This window comes from Mirounga leonina, unplaced genomic scaffold (genome assembly GCF_011800145.1).
Source record: "Mirounga leonina isolate KUSES-001 unplaced genomic scaffold, KU_Mleo_1.0 Mir_154, whole genome shotgun sequence".
Classification (NCBI taxonomy): domain Eukaryota; kingdom Metazoa; phylum Chordata; class Mammalia; order Carnivora; family Phocidae; genus Mirounga; species Mirounga leonina.
Genome location: NW_023270389.1, coordinates 52116067 through 52142631, shown reverse-complemented (window position 1 = coordinate 52142631; position 26565 = coordinate 52116067). Strand labels below are relative to the sequence as shown.

Here is a 26565-nt window from a genome sequence, read left to right as displayed (position 1 = left end):
AGACCATGACCTGAGCTGAAGGCAGACGCTTAACGACTGAGCCACCCAGGTGCCCCAGGAACTTTTTTGACAACACAGATTCTTATTATGACTAGTCCTTTTTCCCTTTTCTATCCATGATATTTGGGATTTCTTTGCCTGTCCTTCAGAACCACTGTTGTAAGGTGTTGAGTATAGTTGGAGACTATAAAATGATTGAATAGTTCTTGATAAATAAATGCTACTTTTCTTTGATATTTAGGTGTTTGTGCTGTAATGATTGAAATGTCTAAATTCATAGTATATATGGTTTAGATCTTGTTTATAATGCCTTTGTTTATAAGACCTTTTAAGAGTTTCATGAAGTAATAAACACATTATTGTCTAGTTCATTATGGAGCTATTTACTGTACTAAGCCAGTCCTGCAATGACTTTTTGCAGATTGTGATATTACTTTTGTCTTTTAGAGTGGGAGAGACATAAAATAAATAATCCCTAGATTCAAGGACTTGACTTAATGAGAGCAAATTTAAAATAGGTGAATTTTCACTTCTTTGAAATCTGGTATAGTATTTTGATTTATTAAGATGATTGGTTTAGGTTACATGAAAATAAATTTTTACAAAATAAAAATTTGTGTAGTAATCAGAAAGAAATATTTCCTTTTTGATCAGCAACAGGGTACATTGTACTGTACTGGAAATTAATGGCATAAAAACATGTATCTATTTTGTTTTTATTAAGAATTTGAGATTTTGTGGCAAGTAAGAGTAAGAAGCAAGAGAAAATCAAACTAAAATAGGTACTTGAGATGTTTTTATGTAAGCTCTTATGTAGGTGGTAGCTAAAAATCTGGTATTCCTAGAATGTGAAACACATATATCACATCTTACTCTTTGGCACATTAGTAGAATAAGCTGGCATAAATAACAGGTTTTTTTTCCTGATGGGAAAAATTTATACCTTTTTGCACTTAGTCCATTAGATTTTTATTTTTAGTTATTTGAATGTGAATTAAAAAAAACCCCAAACATTTATCTGTACATGAGCTCGATGGGTGGCTCTCAAAAAATTGTTTTTGACCATAAGCCCTGTCGGCTAATATCATTTTACTAGAGCAGATTTAATCAGCTGGGGAAATTGTTGAAACTGCTTCCAGAGGTTATAGAAATTATGTTTTGAAGGATTCAAATTTTGTATGTCTATTTTTTTTTTTTTAATTTGAGAGTGACAGAGAGCATGCGTGCACATTAGCAGGGGGGAGGAACAGAGGGAGAGGGAGAAGCAGACTCCGTGCTGAGCAGGGAGCCCCACGTGGGGCTCGATCCCAGGACCCTGGGATCATGACCTGAGCTGAAGGCAGATGCTTAACTGACTGAGCCACCCAGGTGCCCCTGTATACCTAGCTTATAACTACCTTAGCACTTAAAAGATTTAAATGTTCTATGCCCTTAAAATTTTTTTTGTTTATTTGACCTTTCTGAGATTGGGATAGTGTTTGTTTCCTGCTGTATTTGTTTTCTGGTCAAATTGATCCTTAACACTTCTATTAGTAGTCCTTCTAATTACGCTGCAGTATTATTTGGTACATAAAATTTCAGCCACATTTTCTTGTCCCTGTTGATCATATTTTGCATTTATATGAATGACCTTTATAGAATAAAGTACAGTACCTTTTATCTTGTAAAAAGATGCAAAGTTTTTTTCAGGTTGTCCCCATTCTGTTCCAGTCATCCAAATCTGAGGTCAATGTGGCCATCACTTTGCATGCCATTTTTCCTTTACTCTGAAGGACAGCCTCACTTTGGCCATTCATTTTGTTTTAATCTGCTCTTGTCATTGTGGAAGTTTATAAGAACTGTCTTAGGTTGTGGCATGTACTTTATTTTTCCATCATATATTTGGGTGCTATATAATGTGCTAGATGCTAAAGAAAATATAGGCTTTGTTTTTATGTTTTTTTTTAAACTTTCTGTACTATTTATTTTTTTTCTTCTATTTTGTCAAATATTGAGCATATAAAATACAAATTTCAAGCATATAAAATCAAAGTGAATGATATAAATATTCCTATGGGGGGCGCCTGGGTGGCTCAGTTGGTTAAGCGGCTGCCTTCAGCTCGGGTCATGATCCCGGAGTCCCGGGATCGAGTCCCGCATCAGCCTCCCTGCTCAGCGGGGAGCCTGCTTCTCCCTCTCCCTCTGCCTGCCTCTCTGCCTACTTGTGCTCGCTCTCTCTCTCTGTCAAATAAATAAAAATCTTAAAAAATAAATAAATATTCCTATGGCCTTTTACCAATTTTAGCAGTTATCAAATGATGACCAGTCTAGTTTCCTTTGTGCCATCATATTATTTAATTTGTAAATATTTCACTATATACTGCCAAAAGACAAGGACTCTCTCATAACAATACCAACATTTTCATGCTCTCAAAAATATCAACAATAATTTCTTAATATAGTTGACTTGTCATTGTTCTTGTTTTCCTTGCATGAATGGGAAATTTGGTGAGGAGGTCTTAACATCTTGGTTTAGTATCTTCTTTTAAAAGTTGCCTCATTATATCATAAACCTGTGGAAGTTCTATGTAATGTCAAGTGTATGCTGGTTATTTACCCAGGGAAAGAAACCGTCACTGCTATTATCATCCTTTAGAGTCAAAGTTCTGATCAGGCTGTGGGGTACTAGATGGCTCCTTGAGTTTTAGGAACTTTGCATTTACTCAGTGTTGGATAGTCATTCATTCATTTATTCAGCAAATATTTATCTGTCTGCTATATGCCAGGCATTCTTCTAAGTGTTTGGGTTATATCAGTGAATAAAACAATTATCCTTACTTTTGAAGAAGCTACATTCTACTGGGAGAAGCAGACAATAAACAGTAAATATGACACAAAAGTAAATTAGATTGTATGTTAGAAGATAAGTGTTCCGGGAAAGAAAGTAAGTAGATCAGGATAAATGGGGATTGGAAGTTGGTGGTGGGGAAAGTAGTATTAGATAAGGCAATCAGCGTAGCTCTTCTGAGGAGGATGAGATTTGAACAAAGATATGAACAGGGAAGTAAACATGTTAGTAGACATCTGGGAGAAGAGTGTTCTGTTTTGCAATAGCCAGAGCAAGTGTGCCAGGGTTTTTTGAGACAAAGCAGGTAGCAAGGAGATTGTTTTAGATGGAATTGAGTCTACAAGGGGGAGAAATGTAGGAGATAAGTCACAAAGGTAAGGTAAGATGGGGTGGGGGAAGTAGTGAGGAGGGGCGTTTGTAGTACAGGTGTATAATGGCTTTGAAGGTCACTTGGCTTTTATTATGAGTACGATGGAGCCCTTGGAGAGTTTTGATCAGAGGACTGGCAAGAACTAAATTAAAAGGATCATTCTGGCTGCTTTTGAAAATGGACCGAAGAGGAGCAAGTAAAGAAGCAGAGAGTAGTTTCAGATACCTTTAGAATAATCTAGGTAAGGGATGATGATGGGATTGGGACTTGGTAGTGGCAATGGAGGTGGTGAGAAATGGATGATTTCTGGATGCAATTTGAAGGTAGAGCCAAAGTAATTTCCTGACAGTGTGGATGTAAGGTGAGAGAGTGGAGAGAGTTTGTTAGTTTGAGGAAGGAGAATAAGAGAACAAGAGGAGTAACGTGACTGATATAGTTGGCCAGAGTTAGAAGGATTGAGTTGTCGTCAGATGAGAAAACCTGCGGGAAGATAGTGTGGAGTAAGTGGTAGGTTGGTAGGGGAAAGGTTGGAAGTATGATTTTTGAATATGTTGAGTTTGAAATGTCTCTTAGACATCCAGTTGGAGAAGACTATAACTATGCTTGTCAAATAATAAGTGTTCAACATCAGCAACAACAGTGAATGCTTGTTAAAAAATTAACTGGATTCTGTATGAGTAGTATTAGAGCATGGGGCTCTAATATTCCTATCTCTGCCCTCAGTATGCAGCAAGTCTATTATGGCTTACACCCAGGATTCAAAGGCGTGACAAATACCAAGATGGACATCAACATGCAAATTCAGCAACACGAGAAACTCTCAAATATTGGATTTCTGATGGCTTGTATTTTATCACACTTTTTCTATTTAAAACATCAGAAGGCATTTAAAAACATCCTTTAGTAAGTGGGATATTCAGTAGAAATGGTTATGGGGTCATTGAATAGTTTGTTCTTCTAATTATATAAAGTACCTTTGGGTTTTGTTGCCTTGTGAGAGTAAAGTAGAAAAATCTAGTACTAGAACAGTTTTTACTTTGAATTATTTTCCCAATGAACAGTGACTCAGTTTATAGTTTATAGTTTCAACTTAGCAAGACCCTCCTCATTCCCTTTGCTTTTGTAGACACACAACATATAATTTCATAGAAACTACTTATGAAATTTTAGGTATGTCATAATATTTTCTAAAAATATCTTTAGGTTACTCTATGCCTTTGTGTTTGTTTTTAATTTGTGTAACATAGTTTGGAAGTCCTGTTTTTAGGATTTCAAAACTTTTTTTCATATTGCTTAACTTTCCTCATAAGCATCCTGCTGAATCATTTTACTCCAAAGATTAGAGAGTAGTCTGAAGTATAGTATCTCTTCTTTGTTATAAATTCTACCAAATCCAGGGGCACCTGGGTGGCTCAGTCAGTTAAGTGTCTGACTTTGGCTCAGTTCATAATTTCAGGGTCCTGGGCTTGAGTCCCCCTCCACAGGGCTACCCTCAGCAGGGAGTCTGCTTGTCCCTTTCTCTCTGCCCCTCCCCTGGTTTTATGTGTGTGCGCTCACTCATTCTCTCTCAAATTTAAAAAAATTCTACCAAATCAAGGAAAAATGCCTTTTCTTTTCTTTTTTTTTTTAAAGATTTTATTTATTTGAGAGAGAGAGAATGAGAGAACACATGAGAGGGGGGAGGGTCAGAGGGAGAAGCAGGCTCCCTGCCGAGCAGGGAGCCCGATGCGGGACTCGATCCTGGGACTCCAGGATCATGACCTGAGCCGAAGGCAGTCGCTTAACCAACTGAGCCACCCAGGCGCCCCAAAAATGCCTTTTCTTGAAACCTAGTTAATTTGAGGGATTTTCAAGAACTCTAATTCTTTTATGTGGCTCATTAATTCTGTAGAACGAGGCAGAGATAAATGCATAACACATACAAACATGTACACTATATGCCAAGAAGCTTTTGGGTTTTATGTATTTAAATTTCTTCTGATGGGTTAAAAAGTGTTAAGTCAGGCATATCTCACAAACATTAAGTGTTATACTAAACACAGAGGGCTCTGTGCTTCAAAGACAGAAGTCAGATCTTTGCCTGTAGGCTTAATAGGAAAAGAAAAACAATTTAAAAAAATCATTTAACTTCTTTTCTTTAGTTGTGTTGGTGCAATGACTGAGGTGCCCCTCACTGCTGATCTTGTGCAGGTCAAATAGTTGAAGAAGGTAATTGTGAAATCTCTTAGTCTTCTTAGGAACCATGTCTGGTTGCCAAGTTTATGAAGTTTTGGATGCTACCTTGAGTCTCTCTATGCTAGACCCAGCAAATTGGTAATTACCATTTTCTCTGTCAACTAAGTGCCAATTATGTGGAGATACACAGTAAACATGAATTCACTATTTTGCCCTCTTAATTCTGTTTGGTGTTGTATTGTGCTATACTTTCCTAGAGTGTGTTGTGAGCACAGAAGAAACAATTGATTGGAATCAAAATGTTTGTAATAGTGTAATAATTACCAGTCCTTGGAAGGGTAATATGCTAGTAAATCGATTTCTCAACTGAGGATTTCTAGATTCTTTTTCTGGCTCTGTAACTTGTTAGAGAAATTGTTTTAATTTCTGTGCCATAGCTTTGAAGATAAATGATAATGTAGAAGCTTTAGAGCTTAGAGACCTTGGAGATCAACTAGTCCAGTCCCTTATTTTTCAGATAAACCCATGTGTTCATAGAACTGAGGCACCATTCTCATGGACACATTGGCCAGAAAGAAATGTGGTGTGTGCTTTATGCAGCATCATACAACATGCCAAGTGTTAGATCACAAAGTTTGGTTTTATTATACCAAGGGGAGCTATAACTATGAAGTGGATACTTTAGTGAAGGTCTCTTCTGTCATGTGATAGATATTTTTTTCCCCCTTGACCATATGCCTGTACCTGCTGTGCACAAAGCTGATTATTAGTCTTAAGCCAAGTTTATGGAACTCTGAATTATATAGCTGTCAGACCTTAGTTTTCCAGGTAGTAAGTGACTATAATATAATGTATATAATTTTGTCAAACTTACTATTGAATAGATTGCATAAGTAATTATGGCAGAAAAACCAAGAGAAAATCTAGAGTTAAAGTCAATCTTGATTAAAAAATTTGAGAATATTTTCCAAAATATTTTTCATTTATATTATTGCCTAGGAGATATTGCTGAGTAGGGTTTTCTAAACTACAATATAATGCATGGGTCAAAGTTTTATAAATTGAGTATATCTAGAATTGAATATTAGTATTAGAAGGTTAGCCTATTGAAGTACATTTTAATTCAGTGGAATACAAAAATTATAGAAATCACTGGATTTTTTAGGTAATAGTTGAAGAACCATATCAATATCTCCTTGAGAGAGATTTGTTAGTTGCAGTGTTAGCTATTTCTGATTTTTATTTAATACAAAGATAGCATAATAATACTGAAGACATTTAAAGTTTATTTATTTTTAAGTAATCTCTACACCCAGCATGGGGCTTGAACTCACAACCCCAAGACTGAATCCTATGCTCTTCTGCCTAAGCCAGCCAGATGCCTCTGCTGAAGACATTTAAAAATAATAAAATAAGTCACTGAATTAGTCAGCCATTGCTGTGGTAATGCTATATAACAATGCCAAAATGTTTGATGGCTTACAACAACAAACATTTAGGTTTTTAACTCATGGTTCTGTGGGTCTGTGAGGGAGACTCTACTTCCTTCTGTGGATTGGATTCAGGTCTTTGTCATGAGTTGCATTTTGGGTCTCTTGGCTTCCTGAGCCAACATCTTCTTATGATAGATGGCAGAAGCTCAAGAGACCAAGCCAAATAACTCAAGACATTTAAAGTTTTTGCCCAAGTTTTGTTTATTAGTATTCCATTGACCAAAGCAAATTACATGGCTAAGCCCTGAATTATTTGGGTAGGGAAATACTTTGCTCCACTTACTCTAGAGAGAGGTATTACAAAATCACATAATAAGGGGCCTAATTGTACAATTCTATAATAGGGAGGGAGTAGAAAATTGGTAACAATAATCTGATCTACAACAGTCACCTATAAATCTCACCATCCTAATACAGGTTTTTGTTTATTTGTAGTAAGTGTTACTCAACATAAAAGTACTATTCAGTAATTGTGAGGCAAGCAATATTTACATATTTGTTCCTTTTCTGTCATTACAGCTAAAGTTTTTTGAGTATTTTTATTTATTTATTTAAAAAGTATTTTATTTATTTATTTGACAGAGAGAGAGAGATAGTGAGAGCAGGAACACAAGCAGAGGGAGTGGGAGAGGGAGAGGCAGGCTTCCCGCTGAGCAGGGAGCCCCATGTGGGGCTCGATCCCAGCATCCTGGGATCATGACCTGAGCCGAAGGCAGATGCTTAATGACTGAGCCACCCAGGTGCCCCAAGTATTTTTATTTTTAATTGAGGTATAGTTGACATATAATAGTTACAGGTGTACAACATAGTGATTCAACAATTATATACATTATGAGATGCTCACCACAAGAAGTGTAGTTACCATGTGTCACCATATAGACTTATTACAGTATTATTGACTGTATTCCCTATGCTGTGCTTTTCATCCCCATGACTTACTTATTTTTTTAATTTATTTTTTAAGATTTATTTATTTGCGAGAGAATGCCTGCACATGCAGGGGAGAGAGGCAGAGGGGGAGGGTAAGGGGGAGGGAGAGGGAGGGAGAATCTTGAGCACAGAGGCTGTCGTAGGGCTCGATCCCACGACCCCGAGGTCATGACCTGAGCTGAAACCAAGGGTCAGATGCTTAATTGACTGAGCTGCCCAGGTGCCCCATGACTATTTATAACTGGAAATTTGTACCTCTTAAGCCTCCTTCACCTATTTCACCTATCTCCTTTACCTGCCTCTCCTCTGGCAACTACTAGTTCTCTATGAGTCTGTTTCTCTTTTCTTATTCATTCGTTCTTTAGATTTCACATATAAGTGAAATCACATGGTATTTGTCTTCTTCTGTCTGACTTACTTCATTTAGCATGATATCCTCTGAGTCCTCCCATGTTGTCACAAACGGCAAGGTCTCACTCTTTTTTCTGACTGAATAATAGTCTATTGTGTATATATATACCACATCTTCTTTATCCATTCATCTACTGATGGATACTTAGGTTGCTTCCATATCTTGGCTGTTGTAAATAATGCTGCAGTAAATATAGGGTTGCATATATCTTTTTGAATTAGTATTTTCATTTCCATGGGTAAATACCCAGAAGTGGAATTACTAGATCTTATGGTACATCTAGTTTTAGTTTTTTGAGGAATCTCCATACTGTTTTCTACAGTGGCTGCACCAATTTCCATTTCTACCAATAGCACATGAGCATTTTCTTTTCTCTACATCCTTGCCAACACTTGTTATTTGTCTTTTTGATATTATCCCTTTTGACTGGTGTGAGGTGGTATCTCATTGTGGTTTTGATTTACATTTCCCTGATGGTTAGTGATGTTGATCATCTTTTCATGTGTCTGTTGGCCATCTGTATGTCTTATTTGGAAAAATGTCCTTTCAGGTACTCACCCATTTTTTATTGGATTTGTTTTTGTTTGTTTCAGTGTTAAATTATATGAGTTCTTTATATATTTTGGATATTAACCCCATATTGGGTATGTCATTTGCAGATACCCTGTTTCATTCAGTAGGTTGCCTTTTCTTTTTTCCTTCCTTTCCTTTTTTTTTTTTTTTTGCCTTTTCATTTTGTTGATGGTTTCCTTTGTGCAAAAGCTTTTTAGTTTGATTTAATCCCAGTTGTTTATTTTTGTTCTTGTTCCCCTTGCCTGAGGAGACATATCCAGAAAAATACTGCTAAGGTTCATATACAAGAGACTACTGTCTATGTTTTCTTTTAGGAGTTTTATGGTTTCAGGTCTCACATTTAGGTCTTTAATCCATTTTCAGTTTATTTTTCTGTATGGTATAAGAAAGTGGTCCACTTTCATTCTTTTGTATGTGGCTGTTCAGTTTTCCCAACACCACTTATTGAAGAGACTGTCTTTTCACCATGGTATATTCTTGCCTCCTTTGTTGTAGATTAATTGGCTATATAAGCATGTATTTTTTTTTCCTGGGCTCTCAATTCTATTCTGTTGATTTGTGTGTGTGTTTCTGTCTTATTACCATACTTTTTTTTTTTTAAGATTTTATTTATTTTAAGAGAGCAAGAGAATGAGCTGGGTGAGGAGCAGAGGGAGAAGCAGACTTCTCGTGAGCAGAGAGCCTGACGTGGGGCTCGATCCCGGACTCCGGGATCATGACCTGAGCCGAAGGCAGATGCTTAACCGACTGAGCCTACTTTTTTTTCTTTCATCATATCCAGTATACTGATTATCTGGGAAATTGTCAACTTTTTAGATACTGTCTTCTTCCTTCACCTAGATTTTTGTTCTCCTACTACTATATGAAACCTATTAAAATATATCTTATGGGGTGCCTGGCTGGCTCAGTTGGAAGAACATGTGACTCTTGATCTTAGGGTTGTGAGTTTGAGTCCCACACTGGGTGTAGAGATTACTTAAAATCTTTTTTTTTTTTTAAAGTGTGTGTGTGTGTGTGTGTATAGATATATATCTTTTATGTCTTTTTGCTATCTTATAATTATAGTAGGACTTATGAAGTTTCATGTGACAGAAACTCAGTTTAAACTAGCTTATGCAAAAAAGAATTTATTGGAAGGGATATTTCATAGAATTAAAGGAACAGTGGATTTACCAAGAGTGAGGATGGGAACAGATGGAGCAACACCTTAGGATTCTCTCAAATGAAATGATAGAGACTCAACTAAGACTCTCTTTCCTGTCTGTACTTAGGATTTACTTTTCTCTTTCACTGCATATTGGCCTTCTTCATATGGGGAAAAACATGGCCACCAACAATTCCTACTTCACATCTTAAAAGTTTGAAGTCTTTGGTCATCAGTCCAAAAATCTTAGGAATTGGGTTAATTGGTCTAATTAGTTTGTATTCATTGTCTATCTTTGGATCTGTTTGGCCATGGTGTTGAGGTTTCTATAAAAACCATGAGGTTTGAACAGAGGGAAGGCTTATTCTCAGGAAAAAAAGGTTTCGAGATTATTGCTAGACAAATAAAAATAGGTATCGACTAAAGTAATGTGAATTATTAAGGCCCTTTTGTGCCCTTTTCAGGAGCAGGGACATAATTGCATACATATATTCATATTGGTATGGCTCTTGCCTGAGAATTGGAATAGTGGATGGACTGTTTAGTAAGTAGAGGTTATGGTAATTTTTTTTTTTTTCCCCAAGACTGGCTTGGTTTTTCAAAGCTTAGAAGTATAGTTGGTAAGTGTTCCAAATTATTCATGTCCATTTTCTTATTGTAAATTAAGAATATTTCCTGTTTTCACTATTGTAATGGGTCTACTATAGTCATTTGAATTCTTGTGCCTAGTAGTCCTTGCAGCCTGTCTTGTCCAATTTTGAGTCACACTCATATTTTCAGTGTTCTATTTTAGTTCAAGAGCCACTTGAAAATGAATAGGTGCAAACACATAATCTAAAAGCAAGAAGCTGGCTAACCACATTTGGCACAAAAAGAAATTGGACCATGTGCACCATGATTTTATACTTTTGAATGTGTTCAGTTATTTTGGGAAGAAGATAGCTTCCAGTTAGACTTTGCTAAATGTTGTTTGCTAAATGCTGTTTCTAGTATATGTGAAAATTATAGTTTTAGGCATCCAAGTGAGGTGTTAAGATATATTGCTCATTTGACAAAATGATGTGGCATTAAAGTAAGAATTAAAAGCCATTTCACTTGGTAGAATTGGCAGAATTGCTATAGGTGTGGGGGGTATGTGTGTTTAAGTGGTTCAATTCAATCAAAAATATTTATAGAGCTCCTTTGGGTTCACAGAAGGGGGAAGGGGAGGAATAGAAAAGACATACATTACATTTTCTGTAGGACTGATAAGTTTTCTCCCCCTTATTCTCTTATATGTTTAAAATGCCTAAAGAAGGAAAATGTATATGTCTACACTGTAGTTCCCCAGTTTGTGTGTGTGTGTGTGTGTGTGTGTGTGTGCCTGAAGAGACATAAAATTTTTTTGTCAGAGTTTTACATTCTAATTTTTGGATTATAATAAGGGTAGCTTTTTAACTAACTGCTTTTTTTAAAAACAGATTTTATTTATTTGAGAGAGAGAGAAAGAGCATGAGAGAGAGAGATCATGAGCAGGGGGTGGGGTAGAGGGAGAAGCAGATACCCCACTGAGCAGGGAGCCTGATGTGGGACTCAATCCCAGGACTCTGGGATCATGACCTGAGCTGAAGACAGATGCTAAACTGACTGAGCCACCCAGGTGCCCTAACTGCAAGTGCTTTTTAAAAGTAGTTTTACTTTCGTTCATTGCTCTTCACATGCTGAATTGAAATGGATGTGTTAGTCTTGAGGTCACAGAACTGTGAGCTCCGTGTTATTTACAAGACCCCTGCAGGGGTGCCTGGGTGGCTTAGTGATCAGTTATGCATCTGCTTTTGGCTCAGGTCATGAGCCCGGGGTCTTGGGATGGAGCCTGAGTTGGGCTCCCTGCTCAGTGGGGAGTCTGCTCCTCCCTCCCTCTCCGCCCCTCCTCCTGCTCTTGCTCACGTGTGCGCACGCTCTCTCTCTCAAATAAATGAAATCTTTAAAAAAATAAAGACCCTATACATTTTCCAACTGCTCTTTCTTTTGATCAGAAATAATAGCAGATTGCCATACATAAAGAGCAAGTAACATTTTGCTTAGCATATTGCTGCATAGTAGTAGACTTAGTAAATTATATTTTGAATTGACTTGTTGAAATGGAATTCTTCAACATATCACATGGAATGAGAATCTTAAGATTCAGTGACTTTAGAATTCCTTCAGTCCAATTTCCTATCTGATGCAAGAGTCCGTTCTGCTACATCCAAGATAATTGACTTGTTTATTAAACAGATATATATCTGTTTAATCTCTGGGCACTATGCTGGTAATATGTTGGTGAGTAAAAAAAAAAAAAGACATGCTCCCCTGTCCTTGTGCACATAGTTAACCTTGTAGTTGAGTGCTCAGTCAGTTGGTCATTCAGCCTCAGCAACCTGGGAAGAATTGACATGTTAAAAATACCAAGTTTTCTAATCCATGAACATTGAATATCTCCATTTATTTAGATCTTTTTAAATTTTTTCATCAGTGTTTTGTAGGTTTCTTACTTATTGATCTATTTCTTTATTTTAGAGAGAGTAGACAGAGAAAGAGAGAGTGTGTGCGTGTGTGTGGGGAAGGGGCAGAGGGAATCTCAAGCAGACTCTGCAGTAAGTGGGGAGCCCGCCTTGGGCCTCCATCTCATGACCCTGAGAGGACATGAGCTGAAATCATGAGTCAGATGCTTAACCAACTGAGCCACCCAGGCTCCCCGAGGAGGGTTTTTTTTTGTAGATTCTTAGGGATTTTTCTACATAGATGATGATGTAATCTGTAAATAAAGACTGTTTTATTCTTCCTTTTAAACTTGTATACTTTTCTTTCTTATTTTTTAAATTAAATTAGCCAACATACAGTACATCATTAGTTTCAGATGTAGAGTTCGGTAATTCATGAGTTGCATATAATACCCAGTGCTCATCACCTCACATGCCCTCCTTAAAGCCCATCCATCACCCATTTACCCCATCCCATCACCCAATTACCCCATCCCCTCACTCACCTCCCCTCCAGCAACCTTCAGTTTGTTTCCTGTAGTTAAGAGTCTCTTATGGTTTGTCTCCCTCTCGATTTCTTTCCATTCTGTTTTCCCTCCCTTACCCTATGATCCTCTGTGCTGTTTCATATATTCCACATATGAGTGAAACCATATGATAATTGTCTTTCTCTGATTGACTTATTTCGCTCAGCATAATACCTTCCAGTTCCATTCATGTCGATGTAAATGGTAAGCATTCATCTTTTCTGATGGCTGATTAGTATTCCAGTGTGTGTATATGTGTGTATGGCATTCCAGTGTGTGTGTATGTGTGTGTGTGTGTGTGTGTACCACATCTTTATCCATTCATCTGTTGATGGACATCTAGGCTCTTTCCACAGTTTGGCTATCATGGGCATTGCTGCTATAGACATTGGGGTGCAGGTGCCCCTTCGGATCAATACATTTGTATCTTTGGGGTAAATACCCAGTAGTGCAATTGCTGGGTTGTAGAGTAGTTCTATTTTCAACTTTTTGAGGAACCTCCATACTGTTTTCCAGAGTGGCTGTACCAGTTTGCATTCCCACCAACAGTGTTAGAGGGTTCCCCTTTCTCTGCATCCTTGCTAACATTTGTTGTTTCCTGTCTTGTTAATTTTAGCCATTCTAACTGGTGTGAAGTGGTATTTCATTGTGGTTTTGATATGTGCTTCCCTGATGCTAAGTGATGTTGAGCATTTTTTCATGTGTCTTTTGGCCATTTGTGTGTCTTCTTTGGAGAAATGTCTTTTGATGTTTTCTCATTTCTTGACTGGATTATTTATTCTTTGGGTGTTGAGTTGGATAAGTTCTTCATAGATCTTGGATACTAGCCATTTATCTGATGTCATTGCAGATATCTTCTCCTATTCTGTAGGTTGCCTTTCAGTTTTGTTGACTGTTTCTTTTGCTGTTTATCCTGATGAAGTCCCAATGGTTCATTTTTTGCTTTTGTTTCCCTCGCCTTTGGAGATGTGTCTAACAAGAAGTTGCTGTAGCTGAGGTCAAAGAGGTTGCTACCTGTGTTCTCCTCTAGGATTTTGATGGATACCTGTCTCACATTTAGATCTTTCATCCATTTTGAGTTTATCTTTGTGTATGGTGTAAGAAAATGGTCCAGTTTCATTCTTTTGCATGTGGCTGTCCAGTTTTCCCAACACCATTTGTTGAAGAGACTGTCCTTTTTCCACTGGACATTCTTTCCTGCTTTGTCAAGGATTAGTTGACAATAGAGTTGAGGGTCCATTTGTGGGCTCTCTATTCTGTTCCATTGATCTATGTGTCTGTTTTTGTGCCAGTACCAAAATACCTTGATGATTATAGCTTTATAATAGAGCTCGAAGTCCAGCATTGTGATGCCATCAGCTCTGGTTTTCTTTTTCAACATTCTCTGACTATTCGGGGCCTTTTCTGGTTCCATACAAATTTTAGGATTGTTTATTCCAGCTCTGTGAAAAATGTTGATGTTATTTTGATAGGGATTGCATTAATGTGTAGATTGCTGTGGGTAGCATAGACATTTTAACAATATTTATTCTACCAATCCATGAGCATGGAATGTTTTTCCATTTCTTTGTGTTTTCCTCAATTTCTTCCATTAAATGTTCCTTTGTTTTTGGAGTACAGATCCTTATCTCTTTGGTTAGGTTTATTCCTAGGTACCTTATGGTTTTTGGTGTGATTGTAAATGGGATCAGTTCCTTAATTTCTCTTTCTTCTGTTTCACTGTTCGTGTATAGAAATGCAACTGATTTCTGTGCATTGATTTTATATCCTGCCACATTGCCGAATTCCTGTGTGAATTCTAGTAATTTTGGGGTGGAATCTTTTGGGTTTTCCACATAAAGATCATGTCATCTGTGAAGACTGAGAGTTTGACTTCTTTGCCAATTTGAATACCTTTTATTTCTTTTTTGTTGTCTGACTGCTGAGGCTAGGACTTCTAGTATTATGTTGAACAACAGTGGTGAGAGTGGGCATCCCTGTCGTGTTCCTGACCTTAGGGGAAAAGCTCTCAGTTTTTCACCATTGAGGATGATATTCGCTGTGGGCTTTTTGTAGATGGCTTTTATGATATTGAGGTATGTTCCTTCTTTCCCTACACTGTGGAGAGTTTTTCTCAAGAAAGGATGCTGTATTTCGTCAAATGCTTCCTCTGCATCAATTGAGAGGATCATATGGTTCTGGTCCTTTCTTTTATTAATGTGATGTATCACGTTGATTGATTTGTGAATGTTGAACCACCCTTGCAGCCCAGGAATAAATCCCATTTGGTTGTGGTGAATAATCCTTTTAAGGTACTGTTGGATCCTATTGGCTAGTATCTTGTTGAGAATTTTTGCATCCATGTTCATCAGGGATATTGGTCTGTAATTCTCCTTTTTGATGGGGTCTTTGTTTGGGGATTAAGGTAATGCTGGCCTCATAGAATGAGTTTGGAAGTTTTCCTTCCATTTCATTTTTTTTTGAAGATTTTATTTACTTGAGAGAGAGAGAGAGAGAACATGCTCAAGAGAGCACAAGTGGGGTGAGGGGTGGAGGGAGAAATAGACTCCCTGCCGAGCAGGGAGCCTGATGCAGGGCTCAATCTGGGGACTCCGGTATCATGACCTGAGCCAAGGGCAGATGCTTAACTGACTGAGCCACCCAGGCACCCCCATTTCAATTTTTTGAAACAGCTTCAGGAGACTAGGTATTAGTTCTTCTTCAAATGTTTGGTAGAATTCCCCTGGGAAGCCGTCCGGCCCTGGGACTCTTTGTTGGGAGGTTTTTGATTACTGCTTCAATTTTTGTGCTGGTTGTGGGTCTGTTCAGGCTTTCTGTTTCTTCCTGTTTCAGTTTTGGTAGTTTAAAAGTTTCTAGGAATGCATCCATTTCTTCCAGATTGCCTAATTTGTTGGCATAAAGTTGCTCATAATATGTTCTTAAAACTATGTATTTCCTTGGTGGTGTTCATGATCTCTCCTCTTCCATTCATGATTTTATTAATTTGGGTCCTTTTTTAAATTTTGATTTAATTATTTTAAAGATTTTATTTATTTATTTGGCAGAGGGAGAGACAGCAAGAGAGGGAACACAAGCAGGGGGAGTGGGAGAGGGAGAAGCAGGCTTCCCGCCATGGGGCTTGATCCCAGGATGCTGGGATCATGACCTGAGCTGAAGGCAGATGCCTAACGACTGAGCCACCCAGGCGTCCCTAATTTGGGTACTTTTTTCTTTTGGATAAGTCTGGCTAGTGGTTTATCAATCTTATTAATTCTTTCAAGGAACTAGCCTCTAGTTTCATTGATTTGTTCTGTTCTTTTGGTTTCTATTTCATTGATTTCTGCTCTTCTCTTTATTATTTCTCTTCTTCTGCTGGGTTTGGGCTTTATTTGCTGTACTTTTCCAGCTCCTTTACGTGTAAAGTTAGCTTTGTATTTGAGACTTTTCTAGTTTCTTGATAAAGGCTTGTATTGCTATGTACTTCCCTCTTAGGACTGCCTTTGCTGCATCCCAAAGGTTTTGAACAGTTGTGTTTTCATTTTCATTTGTTTCCATGAATTTTTAAAAATTCTTCTTTAATTTCCTGGTTGACCCATTCATTCTTTAGTAGGATGCTCTTTAGCCTGAAGTATTTGAGTTCCTTCCAAATGTCCTCTTATGTTTGAGTTCCAGTTTCAAAGCATTGTGGTCTGAAAATATGCAGGGAATCATTCCAGTCTTTTGGTACTGGTTGAGACCTGGTTTGTGACCCAGTATGTGATCTATTCTGGAGAATGTTCCATGTGCACTTGAGAAGAATGTGTATTCTGTTGCTTTGGGATGGAATGCTCTGTATATATTTGTGAAGTCCATCTGGTCCAGTGTGTCTTTCAAAGCCCTTGTGTCCTTGTTGATCTTCTGCTTAGATGATCTGTCCATTTCTTTGAGTGGGGTGTTAAAGTCCCCTACTATTATTGTATTATCAGTGTGTTTCTTTAATTTTGTTATTAATTGGTTTATATATAATTGACTGCTCCCAAGTTAGGAGCATAAATATTTACAATTGTTAGGTCTTCTTGTTGGATAGACCCTTTAAGTATGATATAGCATCCCTCTTCATCGCTTACTATAGTCTTTGGTTTAAAATCTAATTTGGTACAGGGATTGCTACCTAGCTTTCTTTTGATGTCCATTAGCATGATAGGTTGTTCTTTACCCCCTTGCTTTCAGTCTGGACGTGTCTTTGGGTCTAAAATGAGTCTCTTGTAGACAGCATATGGATGGGTCTTGCTTTTTTATCCAATCTGATACTCTATGTCTTTTGATTGGGGCATTTCGCCCATTTACATTCAGAGTAAGTATTGAAAGATATGAATTTAGTGCCATTGTATTACCTGTAAAGTCCCTGTTTCTGTAGATTGTGTTTCTTTCTGCTCTGTGTTACTTTTGGGCTTTCTCTTCGCTTACAGGATCCCCTTTAATATTTCTTGCAGGGCTGGTTTAGTGATCACAAATTCTTTTAGTTTCTGTTTTTCCTGGAAGCTCTTTATCTCTCCTTCCATTCTGAATGACAGCCTTGCTGGGTAAAATATTCTTGGCTGCATGTTTTTCTCATTTAGTACCTTGAATATATCATGCCAGGCCTTCGTGGCCTGCCAGGTCTCTGTGGATAGGTCTGCTGCCAGTCTAATATTCCTACCCTTGTAGGTTAAGGACCCCTTGTCTCGAGCTGCTTTCAGGATTTTCTTTTATCTCTGAAATTTGCAAACTTCACTAGTATATGTTGGGGTGTTGATCTATTTTTATTGATATTGAAGGGGGTTCTCTGTACCTCCTGGACTTGAATGCCTGATTCCTTCCCCAGATTAGGGAAGTTCTCAGTTATGATTTGCGCAAATATAACTTCTGTCCTCTCTCTGTCTTCTTCCTCTGGGACCCCAGTAATTGTAATATTGTTTTGCTTTATGGTATTGCTGATTTTCTCGAAGCCTCCCCTCATGATCAATTCGTTGTTTATTTTTTCCTCAGCTTCCTTCCTTTCCATCATTTCATCTTCTATGTCACTGACTCTCTCTTCTGCCTCATTTACCCTAGCTGTTAGAGCATCCATTTTAGACTGCATCTCTGTTAAATCATTTTTAATTTTGGCCTGATTAGATTTTATTTCTGCACTAAGAGATTCTCTAGTGTCTTTTAGGCTTTTTTCAAGCCTAGTTAGTAGCTTTATAATCATTATTCTGAATTCAATTTCTGATGTTTTACTTATATCCATTTTGATTAGGTCTGTGGTAGAGAGTATTATCTCTGGTTCTTCTTTTGCTGTGAATTTCTCCTTCTAGTCATTTTTTCCAGAGAAGAATAGATGAACAAGAGAACAAAATAAAAAATTATCAACCATGACCCCAGTGAAATACACATGAGACAAATCTGAAGAGGTCAGAAACCCAAAAAAGAAAAGAAAAGGAAAAAAGAATATAATTTCACAGGTGGAGAAAACAGGGTGATCCATTTGTTCCTGGGTGTATTTTGGTCTGTTTGTTAGAAGACACTAAATCCCAAATTGTAAAGAAAGAAAAACTTATATGTGTGTGTGTGTGTGTGTGTATGAATACAGTGAAAGGAAACCAAAAATGAAGAATATATCTATAAAATGTAATGTAAAAATGAAAATTAAAAAATGACTTAAAAACAAAGAGTTGATAAAATGAGAAACTTTGAAAAGAAAAAGAAGAAAAGTTTTTAAATGAAAGACTAAAGACTCATGAGGAAAAAAACTCAAATTCTATATGGTATTTTCCCCTAGCGCAGGAATTTTTCAGTTCAGAGTGATTCATAAACTTGTTACTCGACTGATGTTCATGCTGGTCTTTTGGGGGAGGGGACTGTTGCACTGATTTTCAGGTGTCTTGGCCTGGGCGGAGTTGCAGCACCCCTTATGGGGGTGGGGGGCAGACTCAGTGTAAGCTGCTTCAGGTTGCTCCATGTGGCTTTTGTTCCCTGAAGGTTTCTCCTGCTGCTCCAGAGGATGAAAAAAAAAAAAAATTAAAAATGGCAACACCCGGATCTCTAGCCCTGGAGCTGAATGACTGGTGTCATTTCAGAAATCATTGCTTAACACAGGGACATGAAAATTTACTTCTGTTTTTTTCTAAGAGTTTTATAGTTTTAGTTCTTACATTTAGGTCTGTGGTCCATTTTGGATTAAATTTTGTGTGTGGTGTGAGGTACGGGTTCAACTGCATTTTTTTGCATGTAAATATCTAATTGTCCTAGCACCATTTGTTGAAGACTGTTCTTTCCCCATTTAAATATTACCTGGGGATGCCTGGGTGGCTCAATAGGTTGTCTGCCTTTGGCTCAGGTCATGATCCCAGGGTCCTGGGATCAAGTCCCACATCAGACTCCTTGCTCAGTGGAGCCTGCTTCTCCCCCTGCTTGCTGTTCCTCTTGCTTGTGCATGTGCATGTGTGTGCTCTCTCTGACAAATAAATAAAATATTAAAAAAAAATATTATTACCTGCCTGTTGAAATATTTTAAAGTGTTGGCTTTGTATTCTCAGATTTTTGTGTTTGTGTGAAAATTTAATAAGCATTTTCATTGAAGTTCAAAGAAATGTTCAAGCCAATAAGGTAGCATTAGGCAAACTTTTAAAATTATTCCTAAGGCCCTTAGAGGAAGGGTTTGATGCTAGTAATGAGAGATGTCTTAATTCTGAGTAGAATGAGAAATTCTGGGCTGTGTTTTGAAGAGGTCACAAAATTACATTTGGTAAACTGATAGTTTTTTTTGTTAGCCTGGCAGAATATTTAACATTCTCTTGGGCTAAAGAAAACCTCTTAAAAATGGACATCTTATTTGAACTGAGCAACTATTAGTATTCATTAACATGCTGATTTAAAGTTAAGAGCCAGGTTAACTGTTTATCAGTTATCTAAGAAAAATGTCTTGGGGGAAGACAGCTTTTGATGGAGGAGAGGTATGGAGAAGGTTCTTTGTGCATAGTGACAGATACCAACCCTTGGTGTCTAGGAATAGGTGAGGAAACTTCAAGAGATGGTATAATGTAGTGGTTCAGAGCATGTACTTTGAAGTCAGAATACCTTGTTTGAATTTGTTATTTGTGAGAATTTTAGCCTGATTAGTGCTTTTAACAACAATTTGTTCAACACATTTATTGAATATTTACTCTGCACTACACTAGGCACTTGATACTCCCAGATAAACAAAATAGTTGGAACTAGGGTGGGGGGTTATTTAGATAGCCTTAGCATCAGGGGTCGCCTCAGGCTTCCCTGCCTTCCTTTCCATATTTCATCTTTTATTGCTCTTACCCATGCTCACTTTGACCTAGCTATCAAGGCCTCCTTTCTCATAAGCCTTTACTCATACCTGGGCTTTTTGTATTTGCTGTTTCTTCTACTTGAAGTTTTTTTTCCCCTTAGTTCTTTCTATGGCTCACTCATTCTTATTAAGCCCAGATGTCAACTGGGTCCATATTGCCTCCTACCTTCTCATTACCTTTTATAGTATATATTCCAATATGGGATCCCGATTTATGTTTTGTTTTGCTTTCTTTTTTTAAAGATTTTATTTATTTATTTCACAGAGAGAGATAGCAAGAGCAGGAACACAAGCAATGGGGGTGGGAGAGGGAGAAGCAAGTTTCCCACGGAGTAGGGAGCCCGATGTGGGGCTTGATCCCAAGACCCTGGGATCATGACCTGAGCCGAAGGCAGATGCTTAAGGACTGAGCCACCCAGGTGTCCCTTGTTTTGCTTTCTTTGTTATTCCTCTCTTCTCTAAGAATGTTAGCTCTAGGAAGACTGGGATGCATTGGTTTCATTTATCATTTAGTCTCCAGTTCCCATTGTAGTTTCTAGCACATAGTAGAGACTCATTAAATATTTGTTGGATGGATGAATGAAAGCTGACACCTGTAGGAGTCAGCCATATGAAAGTAGGAGGCAAGTGCTAAGACCCTAAAGTGGGAAAGAACTTTCTGTAATTAAAGAGCTGTAATGGTAAAGTTACAGAGGCAAAGGTGTGTTGGGCTTTTTAAGTCCTGGCAAGTAGTTTGGATTTTATTTGAATTTTAGTGAAAAGATTTTAGAATGGAGTTTTAATGTATATAATTTATTTTCCAAAAGATTTCTTTGGCAGCTCTGTGAAGAGTAGTTTAGGGGAGGAGAGAACTAGAGGTAGGAGATAGGTTAGGAGACTTTTTTAGTAGATGAGAACATTGCCGGGATTAGGTTGGTAAAAATGGCCATGAAGAAATGGGATAGATATGGGATTTATTTTGGATGTGGGCTAACATGACTTGCTGATGTGAGAAATGAAGAAGTAGAGATGAATTAAGAATGATACTCAGGGGCGCCTGGGTGGCTCAGTTGGTTAAGCGACTGCCTTCGGCTCAGGTCATGATCCTGGAGTCCCGGGATCGAGTCCCGCATCAGGCTTCCTGCTCAGCAGGGGGGTCTGCTTCTCCCTCTGCCCTCTTCCCTCTCATGCTCTCTGTCTCTCATTCTCTCTTTCTCAAATAAATAAATAAAATCTTAAAAAAAAAAAAAAAGAATGATACTCAGATTTCTTGTTTGAGCAACTTGGTAGAAAGTGGTGTTATTTACTGAAAAGGGAAATCTGAATGAGGAACAAGTTTAGAGGAGGCATTTGGGGGGCGCCTGGATGGCTCAGTCGTTAAGCGTATGCCTTTAGCTCAGGTCATGATCCCAGGGTCCTGGGATCGAGCCCCACATTGGACTCCCTGCTCAGCGGGAAGCCTGCTTCTCCCTCTCCCACTCTCCCTGCTTGTGTTTCCTCTCTTGCTGTGTCTCTCTCTGTCAAATAAATAAATCTTAAAAAAAAAAAAAAAAGAATTCCATTTGGGTCACATTTAAGATACTGATAAGAATTCCACATGGAAATATAAAGTAGAAAGTTGGATTCCAAATAAGGAATTTAAAGGACATTTGGGTTGGGATAGAAATTTGGAAGATTGTTAGAAAATAGATGGTATTTAAATACATGGCAATGAGAGATATTACTTAGAGGGGGTGTGTGTGGCAAGGAGTCAGAAAAAGGCTTAGGACTTGAATTTGGGGCATTTCCAACTAGGAGTGTCTGCTTGGGCTTGAAGGATTGGCCACAGAAGGAACACCTTGACTGTGTAGCATATTGGCAATCAAGGGTTCATGGGACAGCCTGGAAGGGTAGAGACATGGCCTCTAATACATATTGCATTTTCAGAAATATTACCTGCAAAATAAAAAACTTTTAGAGGACTTGAAGGATTTAAAATTTAAAAGGAAGGATACTCACATGTCTAACAGAATTAAATGATGGCTAACTAATTATACGATCCTAGAACAAATAATTATTCTTTGTTTTGATATTGTTGGAAATTTTGAGTTTTGGTAAAGATGGAAGTAATTAATTTTTTAAAGTGTAACTTGAAGCTGAGAGTAAATCTTTCTTTTGGCCAAGAGTAATGGTGTTAGTGTCACCTAAAGGCAAAATGAGATACTGCAGCCATATTTGTATGAGGCAAAGAACAGAGTAACCTAATTGGAACGAGAAAAAGAACAATTCTGTGGGTAATTTTAAGGTGTGGATTAGCAGTTTTAGAGTCATGTGTTATTTAGTCCCAGTTTACTTGTCTTACCCCTCTTTCGTGTTACCCTTTTGGTCACTGAGCAGATTGTTTAATATATGCTTCTTTTTTGTCTTTTCCATTTCAGCTCAAATATTTCCCAGTCCTTTCCTACCACCTTACTTAAGGTTGTCCCTATACTTTTTATAGCTATTTTTTTAAAAGATTTTATTTATTTATTTGAGACAGAGTGAATGAGAGAGACAGAGAGCACATGAGAGGGGGTAGGGTCAGAGGAAGAAGCAGGCTCCCTGCCGAGCAGGGAACCCGATGCGGGACTCGATCCAGGGACTCCAGGATCATGACCTGAGCCGAAGGCAGTCGCTTAACCAACTGAGCCACCCAGGCGCCCTTTATAGCTATTTTTTGTCACAGTAACCTGTCTTATCTTCTCCAAATCCTTTAGAGTGATTTAGAATTGCCTTATTTGCTTATTACTTGCTTGTTTTCTTAGTAGATGGAAGCTCCAGCAGAGTAGGCACCTTGTCTGCCTTATTCACTCATATAACCCCAGTGCTGAATACTATGTTATGTAGTACACAGATTCAGTTAAAATTAGTTGTGTGAATATTTGAACTTCTGGAAGTAATAGACAGTGTTGAGTTTCTGTGGTGGCAGATCGATCCAGAAAACAATTACACTGTATTTGATTACTAAAACACTGTTTGCCACATGAATACGATGTGAAAGTCTTGGCCTTTCCCCCCTCCTTGTGCTGATAAGTGATAATGTGTCTGCAAAGGAAAAGATACATGGCTTAGGGTGTTGAATTCTTTATTAATCTGTCAACTTAAGTGACACACAAGATATTTTAAGGTACAATACTTGGTCTTGAGATAAGTTTTTGGAAACATTTGGATATAATTATAAAGTAATTTCAGTGAATATTTGTGTTGTGTGAATTTGGTTTCTAGTATCGTAATTATTTCTTCTATTAAAAAAGAACAAAAGTAATATTTCTAGGAGAAATACAGAGTTAAACAGTAGTAAATCTGTTTAGTTGTGATGTGGGAGGGTTTGTGTTGTTTTTCAGGGAACAATGTGGTTCTCTTAGTCAGGAAACTCAGGGTGAAGAGAGTACATTTCCATTATGTGGCCTAGTCCAAGAAGGTAGCCTCCCTAGTTTTCAGATAATTATCTAGCCAGCAGAATTCTTCTTAACATGAACCATTTTTAAAGGCTGAGTATTGATCTGGTACTTATTTCCATGTTTTTATTCATAGGTTTTTTTTCTTTTTTTAAATCCCTGTAGTTTTGACCAGGTGGATGTGGAAAGAGAAGTTTGTAGAATTGAAATGGAGGTCAGAGCTTCATTACAGAAGGTTAGTGGGTCATCGGATTCTGTGGCTACACTGAACAGTGAAGAATTTGTTTTGGTTACTCAGCATGCAGATGATACTTCTACAAAAGATGATGAAAAACCTGAACTGAAGGTATCTCTCTCTCTCTCTCTTTCCTTACAAATGATACAATTTTAAATTATTGTTTTTTTCTTAATGAGGTGAGACTGATCTTAAGAGATGTGTAAAATACAAAGGTTTTTCTCAAATGCTGACCTTGAAAAGCATCAGTGATTGATCTGTGCAGAGGCTAATTATTTGGTTTGTGTATTTTTAAAGTTTTTTGCTTTTGGTTATTTATCTTTTAATTCAGAATTTTATAAAGAAGGAATAGAAGGGAAAATAGAAAAGGGTAATTGGGGAATTAGACTTAAATTTACATAAGATTTAACCATTATCTGTATATTTTTGTGTTTCTTATTGCTGAGTTTTTAAAGTTAATTATATAAGTTATATTTTGTCTTTACTTCAGAAACAACTTCATGGTTTTTATGTTTTAAATCAGCTGGTAACATTCTAGTATGTGATTTAACAGTTGGCTTGTCTGAATATTTTTTAAGCATATGTCTTATATTTTTAGCAGTTGAATTTTTATTTAAGCAAAAATGATCCTTTTTCATTTTTGTTGTCTTTCCTAACTCAAAGAAAAAGAATTAAACCCAGGTATACATGCATGAGAATTGTATAACCACCTTCTAGAAACAGGAATAGAGAAACTAGTCGGAAGTGCTACATATTGTTTATGACTTCTATTTAGTATTAACTATGGCATCAAAAGTCTATATCAATCTAATAAAATTAAAAAAAATTATATTATTAAATACCCATTTATACTATGTTGAGGATAAACAATCAATGGTTTTATTTAAATTTAAGTATATCTGTATTTAAATGACTATTTAAATTTATTTAAATATCTACATTTTAGTATTAATGTGTTTAAGACATTTATTAGGCTTTGTGTCTCACCTGCTTTTAAGGAAGGTTGAGTCAACTTAAATGTGGGGAAATTACCAATACTCCTCTTGGCAGCAAGCAAGCAAACTTTGTAAAGAAATCACAAATATGTTTATGCTATGATAACAAGAAATATGACCTCTTAAATAAGAGAGTAGATAGTTTATTTAAACTTACCTGTTTTTCTCTTTAAAACACATAAATTTAATGTTACCTGGTTTTTAGAATGTGTTCCTATGAAAAAAAAAGGAAAGGAAAGAAAAATCTCTGTAAATCGGATCTTAGATCAGATATAGTTAGGTGCAACTGTATAAATTCTTGGTACTCAGTAACATATTTAAATTTAAAATTTAACTTGTTTTAATTTCTTCTAGAAATAAAATATTTTCATTAAGCCCAGAACCATAATATGATTGAAATAGAATTGTCTCGCTTTGCCTATAGATAGTTTCTAATGGTGATGAACAATTGGAAAAAGCCATGGAAGAGATTTTGAGAGATTCTGAGAAAGGGCAAAACAGTCTTCTTGTTGATTGTCGAAGTTCCACTGAGATTTCAGACCATTCGTTTGGAGATGTTTCAGCCAGCCAAACAAATAAGCCATCTCTTCAGTTAATTTTGGATCCATCAAATACAGGTACTGTATTTGAACTCTTAAACACCTAAGAGAAATGGGATAAAGTGATCATGAAAATTTTAAGATGAAAATTTAAAAATCCTATTAGCTTTGTTTTCTAAGATCAGGGCCACCAGCCACCAGGTTTTTGGTTCTGGTCAAGAGTTCCCCCTGTATTCTTATGTTTTTCTTTGTTTTTCTACATGTAAAATCAATGTCAGTGTTATTTGAGAACAGGGACTATCTCTGAGTCTTTATTCCTAGTACTTGGCGCATATTAGGCACTCAATAAATACTTACTGAACAATTGAATAAATTCTTGGGTATCAAGGAATAGTGTAATGGACACTGTCTTTCATAGTATGTGCCTTTTTACTCAGTTTGACTACAGTTATTTCAAATTATCATTTGTGAAAATTCTAACATAGCATATCAATTCCATCAGTCTATTAAATAATGAATACATCCATGATTGAGTAGGATTTATAATAGAAATACCAGCTTATAATGCAAAATGGTTTTGGGTGCAAAAAAAGCCTAACCAAACCAAAGCCGACTCCTACTTCAGCTGGTTTAAACACTAGGGGTGTTGTTTGATCTGGGCTCTGATAGTATTTTTTTGTAAACTACTCAGCCAAATTTGATCTTCTCCATGTCACCTTTCTCTCTAACTGGCTTCCTTTATGGTCCTAAAGTAGTTAGCAGCAGAAACTGTAAGTAGGGCCAGGAAATTTATTTATGGCTGGTGGAAGAGAGAAAGGCTCTCTTACTTATTGAACAAAAGTTATGTTTCACTCCATTGAACCATTTTCTAGTAGTAGTCAGGGGAATCACCTAAACTAGTAGTAACTGATGGTTACATTCAAACCCTGAAATAAGTCACACCATAGACAAGGTGAGATTATCCTGATTGACTTAGGGCCAATGATCCATTTCTGAATGCTGCTATCGGGTAAGTATAGATACAAGACAAAGTGCTACATAATGTGGCTATCATGGCTCTAAACACTATACACAAAATTTATTCCTAGTGAAAAATACTTAAATGTGAAAAATAAACATATAAGAAGAAAATATTGGAGACTATTTTTG

The 26565-nt window shown here is 37.1% G+C and overlaps 1 protein-coding gene across 3 annotated transcripts in view; it reads left to right on the top strand.

The window, feature by feature from the left end:
* RABGAP1L (RAB GTPase activating protein 1 like) overlaps positions 1-26565 on the top strand; it is a 769071-nt gene that overhangs the window by 46783 nt on the left and 695723 nt on the right. For 2 of the 3 annotated variants that reach the window (XM_035010758.1, XM_035010759.1), the window contains exons 1-2: positions 23856-23993; positions 25302-25494. In XM_035010758.1, coding sequence (XP_034866649.1) covers positions 23856-23993; positions 25302-25494 — 331 coding nt within the window. Of the gene's footprint in view, positions 1-23812; positions 23994-25301; positions 25495-26565 lie in introns of those variants that run through there. The other variant, XM_035010757.1, reaches the window with a different exon arrangement.